General features: G+C 35.0%; 2 protein-coding genes across 2 annotated transcripts; both read left to right on the top strand.

Moving 5' to 3' along the window:
* Window positions 1-4,605: 4,605 nt before the first annotated feature.
* Window positions 4,606-5,505, top strand: MONOS_12692c1 (uncharacterized protein; the record flags this gene model as incomplete). Its single annotated transcript, XM_067865331.1, has 1 exon — window positions 4,606-5,505. One exon carries the CDS (start codon window positions 4,606-4,608, stop codon window positions 5,503-5,505), a length of 900 nt encoding a protein of 299 aa, XP_067729919.1.
* Window positions 5,506-8,061: 2,556 nt separating this feature from the next.
* Window positions 8,062-10,296, top strand: MONOS_17392 (uncharacterized protein; the record flags this gene model as incomplete). The annotated part of the gene is made up of 1 exon (XM_067870308.1): window positions 8,062-10,296. One exon carries the CDS (start codon window positions 8,062-8,064, stop codon window positions 10,294-10,296), a length of 2,235 nt encoding a protein of 744 aa, XP_067729918.1.
* Between the last annotated feature and the right edge of the window lie 1,380 nt (window positions 10,297-11,676).

Below are 11,676 nucleotides of genomic sequence, written 5' to 3'. Positions count from 1 at the left end.
CTTTTCATTTTTTTTTTAATTTAATATTCAATATCATTTTCTTACCCGAAAATTTTGTGTGAAAAAATATGATTTCAAAAATAACAACTCATATGTTTTGTGCTTTTCAAACGGATTCAATAACACTTCAATGTTATAATTTTGCATGCAATTTTTCTTTTAAACTGTTTCCATATTTAGCGAAAATGTGTGCATTTTGTGATATTGCTTTTTTCTTTGAAAACTTTAAAAAAAAAAAGAAGGAATGGCATATTTGTTGATAAAAATCGAAAAGTTACAACGTAATTTGCAGATAATTTTGTGAATAATCCACTTCTGGTATTTTCTTTTTTCTCAATTTAACATTCGTTTCACATAAAAAAATTACCATTTTTATGCATAAGCCCTGATGTTATCAACACTCAGAAGACAGTTTTATTTTTCAAAAAAAATTCATTCGAGAACATTTTTATTTCATGATAAAGAATCAAATTATTAAAACGGTCTAATCCCATTTTTCATAAAGATGATGATTGTGCAAAAGACAGCAGTAAAAATAATCAAGAATAATTTTTGTTCGAATGAAATCTATTGTATTTTATTCCTGTTTTTTTTTCCCATAAATATATGGGTGATTCTTTTTGAAAAGTCACGAATGTTTAATTTTCAAATATATCTAAAATTTCATATCTTGATCAAATTTCGGTTCCCACTTATGTAACTTCACAAAAATGTGTTAAATAGCATTTTTAAATTATATCCTCCACTTTGGTGAAGTTTGATGTGTGTAAACAGAGATTTGAACAAAATACGAAAATTTTGATTTATTTGATAATTAAACATTTGCGACTTTTCAAAAAGAATCACCCATATGTTTGTTTGAGAATTCTTTTTTCATTATTCTATTAAATAGTTTCAGGACAAATTTCATGTTCCTTTTTGTGATTTATTATTGAAGCTGATTTTTTTATAATAAAAAACATTTATCTTTTTCATTTAATATCAATTGATACCCGTTTTTTTTATCTTTTGTAAGCTGAAGATTTTCAAATATGAATTTATTATGAAGAAATGTATTTCCATATTCATAAGAATTCACAATTGCAACTTCAAAAATTGGATTTCATAAATATAAAAATTCGAGAAAGATACATTGAAAAGACAAAAAATCAAATGGAGAAATTTATATATGTGTGATTATTTTTGTAATCATAATTATTTTCGGAGTTTAACATATTCCAAGACTTTACGCAATTAGCTAAACAATTATCTTCTGAGTGTTGAATGTATATCAATTTCAAAAAAAACCGAAGATTAATATATAAGAATAAGGAAGGCCTCATCAAATAGACATATTTCTTTTTTCTGTTCATTTTAAAATTTCCTATACTTAATTTCACACCGCAATTTTTGACAAAAAATTAAAATTTAAAAAAGGTTTTTTTTTCACATGGGTTCTTTTCTTTATTTCAAATAGATTTATAATTCATAATTTATATTTTGATTTTGATTTTTATTTTTTTGAATCAACGCTTTAACTTCGTTTTCAGCATTCAAAAATTCTCAAATGATTTTCTTATTTTCATTCCCACTGACGAACTTTCACAAAAATGAACAAAATAATTTGTTTGTGTCAGCATTTCAATTTTTGGACAATATCTTGAATAGGAATAGAAATTTGAAAAAGCTCAAGAATTCTGTTGGGACTGCATATTTTGCTCGATGAATTTTGTTCCATTCAGAGTTTCACGAAAAAATTTCTCATTTTCTTTTTCTTTTTCTTTTTTCTTTTCTATTTTATTTTCTTTTCTATTTTATTTTTTATTTTTTATTTTTTATTTTTTTTATTTTATCTTTTTTTATCTTTTTCCTTTTCTATTTTTTTTCCCCTTTCTTTCTTTGGTAAAAGGAGATTATAGGGGAACACGAATTTTTCAAATTTTTTATTATAAACGGACATAAAATAGTATAAGAATCATTTATTAATTAATAAAAATTTGAGATCATCAATCATCAAAATTTCTTTTTTTTAAATAAAACATTTTGATCTGACCCAGTATTTTTTTAATAATTTAGGTAATAATCATAAAAAATCTCCACATTAATAGATTGGTTTAGGTTCTAGGGTTAGCAAAACAAATATTGGGTTTAGGGTAAGCCTGGGTGACTTCAGACTTTTGACTTTGGAAAATTTGTTATTGACTGACTTTAAAAATGATTGAAGTCAAAAAACAGTTAAATTTTATTTAAATAATACATAAGTTTAACAGTTCATTTTTCATGCACTTTATAATTTCAAAATGAAAAAAAAAATCAAGATTAAAAGAAAAAAAAAATTCTTATTGAATATATAATAATCTGAAAAAACTTTTTTAGAAAAAAAGCATCCGTTTATGGGTTTTGACCGGATCAGTTTTTTTTTGAAAATTGCCCAAGTCACAGACTGGTCGATCTTTTTTTGACTTTGAAAAATTTTCATGTCAAAACCCAACATGTTTGAATGTGAAAATCTTTTAAGTGAATTTCAGAATGCCTTGGTGGATAATCAAATAGTTCGTGCGTTTAATAACTAGCTTCGTTTGTTTTGATAATTGAAGCATGATTTTTTGTGTCGCTTAATCAGAAACTGGCTTTTGCAAGAAAAATGGAAGAATTGAACAATCACGGATGCTGTTTTCTAAAACTGGAGCAAGTGGGATCATATGAAAAAGGAGCAAGTGTGATGTTGCTAAATCTTTAATATTTTTTTGCTTTGATAATATTAGAAAAGTTTACAAGCACCCAAAGAAAAGTAATGAATATTTAACCAGAATATCTTTAGAGGTCATCAATAATCAAATATGGATTTCATTTTTTCCTTCTAACATTGATGGCTCTCCAACAAAAGAATATCATAAACAATATTTATGCCCAAATGTTCGTGGTAATCAAACATGTGGAACAAGTGGTCGTCGGAGTTACGTTGCAATAAGAAATCATCGTTGTTTTTTATTAGAAAATCGCATTATATTTTCTTTCAAAGAGAAGAAAGCTCTTCAAAAAATCGATCGCATAAGGGAGAGCAAAGAAAGAACACTGATTCAGAGCACATCCACCAATTTACAGACTTTATTTACGAAAATAATAAGCCATTGCAACATATCTTTCTTATCAGCGTCTTCAGAAGAATTTAATAATTTTATCACAGCCTTAATTCATTTATCTCAAATGAATCCAGGACTGTCTCCGTCAAACATTTTCCCATTCCTTACAAGAAAGAAAATACGAAGAATGGTTATTGAGGACAGTGAATTTGCAAAACAGAAGCGTGATACAGCACTGAGGGGAATGGGCGTATGCGTGATGATGGATTCAGGTGTTGTGGGAAATCAGAAGTGCACAGTTGTGACGATAGCTCCATTGGTACCAAATACATCATCAGTGTTTTGGAAAGCATATCCATGCTGCAATAATGCAAAGCAGTACAGAAAACTAGCTTGGACAGTAATTCGGGAACTGGCACTAATCAACGCGCATGTTCGATGTTTTTGTTCGGATGGCTTAAGTCCTCAAAAAAAAGCAATTGAAAATATTACAATTCCAATGGAAGATAATGAAAAATTACTAATAGAAAATTTAAAGGCTGCTCCATTTTTCGTTTACTGTATGAATCATTTGTTGAATTTGGTTATTGTTCACGCGTTTTCTGAAATCCCTTTTCTGAAGAACCAGAAAACAATAATTACAGAATTTGCAAAAAATGCCCGCACTTCTTCTATGAAAAAATCCTTGAAACGGAAATGTCCGACATTTATTCAAACGAGATGGCTGTGCTTGTATTCTATTTGTTGCTTTATAAGAAAAAACAGAGAAAAGATATTTCACGAAAAATTATTACAATTCGATCAAATAAGAAACATTATAATCACAGAACTTCTCCTTTTTCCAATTCAAAAATTACATTTGGAAATGGAAAATGAAAGAACAAAGATGGGAAATGTCTTTCCAAATGTGCTGAATGCATTCGGTTTGCTATATGGAATCAAAAATCTTTCATTTATTAAAGAAACAGAATGGAAAAATGTTTTCGTTAATTTTATAATAATATTCCATAATTACATGTTAACCGGGAACACTGGTGAGTTAATATCATTATCGTATGTATTGTCTCCAACAGGACTTCAAAATTACATTCGAAATAAATTTTCAATTTCTTTTTTTGAAGCAGAAAAATCTATTTCTTGTATGCCGTTGAATTCAGAGCCTAAGCAATTAATCTCATTACAACAATCCTCTTCAGCTTCGGAATATTCATCATTCACACGTTCACCTATCATTTGCGCTTCAAATACTTCATCCAAACTTCCATCATCTTCGTCGTCAATTGAAACAAGCGTCAATCATCTAGATAAAGAAAAAAATATAACCATATCAAATTCAAGCAATGATTCAAAGCGACCGTTCAAGGATCAATTAAAAACAAATTCTTCCGATCATAATGAAAAAGATGTTTCAAATCATTCATCTCTAAGTCTTACGGAACAACAACATCAATCTGTTTGTTATTCTTTAACAAACGACTGTTTTTTTGAAGCATTGAACCATGTGTCTGATGAACTTCATGAAATAAAGGACAATTGCGTCCCGATGACAAAGTTGATAAGAAATGGAATCAAAGAAGATGAAAGTTATCAATCAATTGAAATTATCGAAGAAATTCACTGCATTATCAGCACGGTGTCCAATTTCAAGCGTTCAGAATTTGAAACTATAGAAACTTCAAGAGAGGAAAGCAAAAGTGAAGAAAGCGAGACAGAGTCTAGTGAAGAGGACTTGTTTGGCTTATGCATGGCTGAAGATTGTTCAGAAGATGATGAATTTTTTATGTCCGAACCCTTCAAACAAAGCGAAAAGAAAAAAGATGAAACCATGAATGAATCTTCTTCAATTCATTCAGCTGCTTCCTCCTGCTCTTCTTCTTCTGAAAGTTTTTCTTCAACATGCTTGACATCTTCTCAAACGCTTGTTTTCGAAGATAATTCTCATGACTCACTTGAAGATTCAATGGAAGACGGAACAGATGAAATAGAATATGGGATAGATGATGTGGAGGTGCTGTTTTCAAACCAGAAGATTAGTTTGATTTCCCGTCTGGAACCAGAAAAAGAGAAAGAAGTTTGTGATCAAGTGGTGTGTTCCATATCATCTTGCTGGGATACACGAATTAGACAAAGTTTTGAAAGATATATTACAACAGTTTTATCAAATCAATCGAAAGAAATCAGAGATATATGCTTCAAACTGTTTCTGGAATTTTTGAATGAAGCACCAAGCTTCATATATGAAGACGACATACAAAAGTTTTACGCAGAGATCACAAAGAAAGGACCTATTCAAACTATATACTCAAACATCTGTTTTTCATTAGTTTCGTCTCCATGCAGCGAAGCAAGCTGCGAACGTATTTTTTCAAGAATGAAAAGGATCTCTGGTGACAGAAGGCATTCCCTATCATTAGAAGCTCTTAATGCTCTTTTAACTATTTAGCCTTTTGACAAAAGTGTTTTCATTTCACAATACTTTCAATAAATATAAAAAAAACAATAAATTATCTGTTTTCTTTTTTGATTTTCACAAAAATATCAATCAATATTTTCATGAATAAACAGCATATTTTAAGATCGTTCTTGTAAAGCGTTAATGTCAATGAGCAAATAAAAAGAAGAACATCTGAATGAGGAAACTGAAAGCAATATTTGTGATGGAAGTAAACGATAAGGAGAATATGTGTTGCGTTTGTTGCTCTTTTCAATACAATCTCACTTCTTTTCTATGAATATGTTCGAAGTCCTTTTATGGCTTTCAACATATCTTCTATGTCATGCATTCTGTCTTCCACACATCTTTGTGAATATCTTTTCACTTTCTGAATTCCGTTATTGTTTGTTGATTTTTCAATTTTATTTTAACTCTTCATTGATATTTCCAATTCTATAACAGCATCTTTTCCTTCTTCACCATCTTCTTCTTTTTAACTTTCTTCTTCACCAACGGAGCTATTGTCCTTTCCCACACACATTCCACCGATTGTTGCTATGTTTCCCCTCATCCCACAGCCAGTCATCCATCTCGTTTCCTGCGATCAGCTGAGAGATTCCGTGCTGTTCACCATCGACGACTGCTTCTCTCTCAGCAAAGACGACCTGTCGCTTTTGAGGGCAGCACTCATCACGTCAGACATCATTCCCATTGGAATGAATGAAAGCACAACAACCGATGAAGAAGAAGATATTGAAGAAAAAGAAGAAATGAAACAACAGAATGACTCAAGTGAAAATCGTCATCGCTATCATTATCATCGTCTTCTTCTTCATCTTTTTCCTCTTCCATTTTATTTCTTCTCAGTTAATCAGTCGAATTCCAAAGCGGTGCGTTTCAACTGCCTTTTGGATCGGTCGCGACACACTCGCTAAATGCAGCTCTGATCTGTCCAGCTGTGTCTCTTCTCTCTTCTTCAATGCTTCCACTCCAATTGATGAGATTGTTCAAAACAGGAATTATAATGGATCTTCTCCTCTTTTCTTTTCCTCTTCGCCCTTTAGCATGTCTTCTTCTTTATCTTCTTCTGCTATTTCAAATCTGTCTCCTTCTATCTCCAATTATAATTCCAAATCTTCAGTCGCTTCTTCATCCTATTCGTCGGTAGTTGGCTCGCCTTGTGCTCATTCACATCTCTTTCCTGATGCTTTCCCACAAACATCCAGCTCTTCCACCTCCTCTTTCCATTCTTCTTCGTATTCCTCTTCGAATGTGTAATTTTCTCTGCCAAATTCTTTAGTTGCTCGCTTTCCTGTTGCTTTTTAACCTTTTTGCACTTGTCTTCTGTTGTGGTTTTAATCCGTTTGAGCACATTCAGCTGAGAGAGTGAATGAAGAATGGAGAAATAGAGGCGAAGAAGGAGAAGCTGGAATGGACGATGCAGAGAGGGAAAGAGATAGAGAAAGAGAAGAAGAGGTCGAACATTCATTTGCCAATGAAAAGGATTGTGAAGATTGCACATGTTCCAATGAAGCAGACACAAACTCAAATAAGCATAAAAGTCATTCATTGTTCCATGTTGAAATAACAAGCTGCAGAACACCGAAGGTAGTTGAAAGAGATACAAAGCGGTTTTCAGAGTCATATGACAAGGACTAAGTTCCTCCTATCTCGTTTGAGTCTCCCTGGTAGCATTTCTCATTTTCTCGCTCTATTAAGCACATTCCGCATTTGGTGGCTAGCTCTCAACCAGCTTCATGTTCCTCTTCCTCCTCCTCCTCCTCCTCCTCTTTTCTTCTTCTTCTTCTTCTTCTTCTTCTTCTTTGTCTTCTTCTTCTTCTTCTTTGTCTTCTTCTTCTTCTTCCTCTTCCTCTTCTTCTTTTGCTTCCACTGCAAAACCTTCTTCTTCTCAAATCTCTTTGCGCACATCTCATTTCCAGGCAATCATCACCGCTGCCTCTGCCTCTCCCTATGCCGAGATCTGGGCCTTCCCCATCCTCCGCACTGTTTCCCTGTTGTGTGCCACTCTTCTCCAATCAGCCAACAGCCAGCAGCAGAACCTGCAGCTCCTCCACAGCAACACCCAAATCGTGCTGTCTTCTCTTTTGTCGTTCTTCGCCTCCTCTTCTCTCCCAACCTGCCGCGCTCCTTCTCTCTTTGCAGACTCCCTCCCTCTTTACACACTCGATTTCCCCCTTCTCCTCTCTACCCTCCCTTCTCATCTGCCCAATGTGCTGTGCAGCTGACTAACATCATGTTCCTCTTCCCGACGGGAGTGCCTGTGCCGCCAATGCTCAACCATCTGCGCAGCCGGCTTCTGCGCAGGTGTTGTGGAGAAAGCAGAGATTGAGATGTTGCTGTGTGTTTTGCATCACAGCTTCACGAAAGCAGGCGAAGGGATTGGAATTGCGAGATGTGTGGCTTCGTTGCTGTAGAATGGGAGGAGGAGGTTGGAAGGATGGGACGAGAGGTTTGATGGAGAAGAGGGGAGGAGAGTGAAGAAGGAGATGAGGAGGAGAAAGAGAAGGGAGGAAATGAAGGAAAAGAAAGAGAAGAAAGAAAAAGATGTTGATGGATGAATCAGATAGAAATTATGATGAAAAAGTTGAAGAAGCAAATGAGCAGACAAAAGAAGGAAGAAGAGAAGAAGGAGAAGAACAAAGAGAAGAAAACGAAGAAGATGATGAAACAGAATCAGATTCTTATGCCTTCACCCAAATGAACCGCACACTTGTGTTCCAGTCAGATGCACAGATTGAGCGAGAGCGTCTGAAGATCAGCCAGCGGAAAGCGGAAGAAGAGGAGCAAGAAAGAGACAATCTGCTGTCTCTTCTGCAGGAAGAGGACAATGAGGCGATGTTAGACACACTCGAAGCATCGTTCCCTCATCTGCCGCGGCTGTACTGGCGAGCAGACATCTTCACGTTCCTCACAAACCGAATGGCGATGATACAGCCGTCTCAGCTGCAGTCGCTGGCGGCTTCGCTGGCAGAGGTTGAGTCCCTCACAGCTGCTCTTTCTGCGGCCTCTTCTTCTCTCCAATCGCTCGCCAGTGGAGCAGCAGGCAGAGGGAATGATGATGTGCAGAGAGAGGCGATCGAGCAGCTGAAGAGAGAGAGGGAGAAACTGGTGAAGGAGCAGCAGGCGCTGCAGACGAAGATGCAGAAGACGCCGCTGGAGAAGCTGATGAAGCCGCTTCCACTGCAGAACTGGCTTAGGTCTTCGCTCATTCTGAGGAAGCTGGCAGAGATTGTGAGGAAGCTGGCGATGCGGTTTGAGAAAGCTGGTTCGATGCAGAGCTTTGTTGACTCGCTGGTGAGGCATGTGGTGATGGAATTGCTGTCATCAGGGAAGTTTGTGGGGTGTTTGAAGGCGCATGCGAGGCAGACGAGGATGGGGTATTGGATGAAGAGGGAGATGAGCAAAGTGAATGGGAAGGACGAGGAAGGAGAGGAGTTTGGATGGGTTGATGATGAGGATGAAGAAGAGGTTGATAAAGAGGAGGAGGAGGAGGATGATGAAGAGAAAGCAGAGAAGGCGAGGAGAGAGAAAGAGAGGAAGGAAGAAGAGGAATGGGAAGAGGAAGAAATTGAGATTGAGGTGGAAGAAGAAGAAGCTACAGAAACAGAAGGAGGAGCAGAAGGAGCAGTGGAAGAAGTTAAAGATGAAAAGACAAAAGAAGGAGAAGGAGATGGAAAAGAAGGTGAAATAAAAGAAGGAGAAGCAAAAGAAAGAAAAGAAGGTGAAGAAGAAGAAAAAGAAAGCAAATTAGCATTGGACAAATCTCAGACAAATTCTGATAAACCAAATGTGATGAAAGAAGGAGAAAAAGAAGGAGAAGCAGAAAAAGGAGAAGTCAAAGAGGGAGAAAAAGGAGAAAAAGAAGGAGAATCCACCGATCACAATGCCTTAACAGTCAAGAGCTTAGCGCCAACAGATGCAGATGATGCAGATTTGTCAGTGATTTCGTCAGTTTCTGATCTTTCTGATGCAGAAAGTGAGATATCAGCTGAAGACAAGCAGCAGATGGAGATGCTGAAGGAGCTGGAGCAGCGATTGAGGGAGTTGAATGAGAAGAATGCGGCGATGCTGGAGGAGAAGAGGAAAGCGGAGGAAGAGATAGAGAAGGAGGTGGAGGTGGATGTGGATGGGGAGATGGAAGGAGAGAAAGAGAAAGAGGAAGAGGAAGAGGAAGGGAAGAAACAGAAAGAGAAAGAGAAGAAAGGGAAGAGCAAAAAAGTTATCAAAAAGATTGTTCGGAGAAAGAAGAAGAATGCATCTTTGAGTGATAACATTGCAGAAGAAGGCAAAGAAAAAGAAGAAGAAGAGGAAGAAGAAGTTGATGGATGTGATGTTATTTTCACAGATGATTTCGATTTTGAGGGAGAATGTGAAAGAAGAGAAGTTTTATTTGAAAATTTCTTTGAAGAAGACAAGCCAGGAGAAGAAGAAGAAGAAGATGATGATGATGATATAGTTGTTGAGGATGAAGCCAATGAAGAAGAAGAAGACATAAGATTCAAACATAATGTTGAAGTTAGTGAAGTAGAAGAAGAAGTTGGCTCAACAGATGTTGCAAACGAAGCTGTTCTGTTTCTTGCTGTAGAGAAAGTGACAGCTTGTCCTTTGTGTCTGAAACGAGAAGAAGAAGAAGATAAAGAAGAGGGAGAGGAAGAAGAAGAAGAAGAAGAAGAAGAAGAAGAAGAAGAAGAAGAAGAAGAAGAAGAAGAAGAAGAAGAAGAAGAAGGAGGAGGAGGAGGAGGAGGAGGAGGAGGAGGAGGAGGAGGAGGAGGAGAATAAGAAGAAGAAAATGAAAAAGAAGATAAAGAAGAGGGAGAGGAAGAAGAAGAAGAAGAAGAAGATTTAAATGAGAAGAAGAAGAAGAAGAAGAAGAAGATGATGATGATGGTAAATGGATAGACCGAATTGATTAATTGTTGAAAATTGAGAAGATGAGTGTCAATTTATGTCAACGGAAAAATTCAATCGAATTTTCTTCTTCAGGTTTTTGTCTTTTGGAAAATAATAGCCTCTGAACCTTTTTCACTTTCAGCTCAATCCACTTTCTTTCTTTCCAACAAAAAATTGGAAATATAGAGCAATTCCTTTTTCATTCCGTCTCTTTTTTTTCGCTTCCCTTATTTCACAAAAAATCATCTTTCCTCAAAAACTTATTCTTCTCCAAAGCACAATGCAAGCCATCTTCGATTTATCTTTAATTTCATCAATCCTCATTTCATTTTTTCTTCCTTGCTTTTCTTCTTCATCTTCAAAGTCATCCTATCCTTCTCTCTTTCAGCATCCTGAATGAAAAATAAAAATCACTTCAAAAAAATAACCACAGTAAACCTTCTAAGCATTTTTTCAAGCAATTTTCTGTTTTTTATTCACTAGTCAATGCTTGTTTTCCTTTACAAAAAAATTCATTATGCCTTCGATTTTCAAGTGTTTCATCGTCTGATACTCAGTTTTCACTTCCAATCTTCTTTATCATGTGAACTTTCTTTATGAATTTGTAGAATAAACTCAATATTCTTGCAGATTAATAAGATATTCCACTTTTTGCTTATTTTCGAAAAGTTCCACAGGATTCCCCGAAAAAAGAGCATTTACAGATAATAGGCAAATACAACAATATGCAAACCAATTAGCTATCATTGACTGCAAGTTTGTAATTGCAAAAAGACATTCCTCAGAATAAGTATTTCTTGAATTATGGTTCATAATATTTTCTTTCTTTTGTGAAAAAAAGAAATACATAATTAATTATTTCAAAAAACAGCCATACATTTTTATTCACTAAAAATTTGTGTTTATTGACTCAAAAATTTGAGAGAGATAAGAAAAAGCCAATTGACGTGAAAATATTCCACTGACTGACGTAACCATCAATTTTTCAATCCGTCAACCAGGCTTAGTTTAGGGTTTGTTCCCGTTCTTCTTTTTTGGGTTTGCACTCAAAAAATGACATGAAAATTTATTGATCTATCCCATAAATATTAAGAAACCTTGATTATTATTTATCAAACAATTTGATGATCTCAAATTTTTATTAATTAATAAATGATTTATATACTATAAAGAATTCGTTAATAAAAAAAAAATATGAAAAATTCGTGTTCCCCTATAATATACATTTACCCTTTCTTTTTTTTTCTCCAAATAATTTTGAATGAGAAT

This window comes from Monocercomonoides exilis, assembly GCF_001643675.1.
Source record: "Monocercomonoides exilis strain PA203 chromosome Unknown scaffold15-1837935, whole genome shotgun sequence".
In the NCBI taxonomy this organism is placed as follows: domain Eukaryota; phylum Preaxostyla; order Oxymonadida; family Polymastigidae; genus Monocercomonoides; species Monocercomonoides exilis.
Note: the sequence above shows the minus strand (reverse complement) of the source record. Positions and strands in the feature narration are given on the sequence as shown.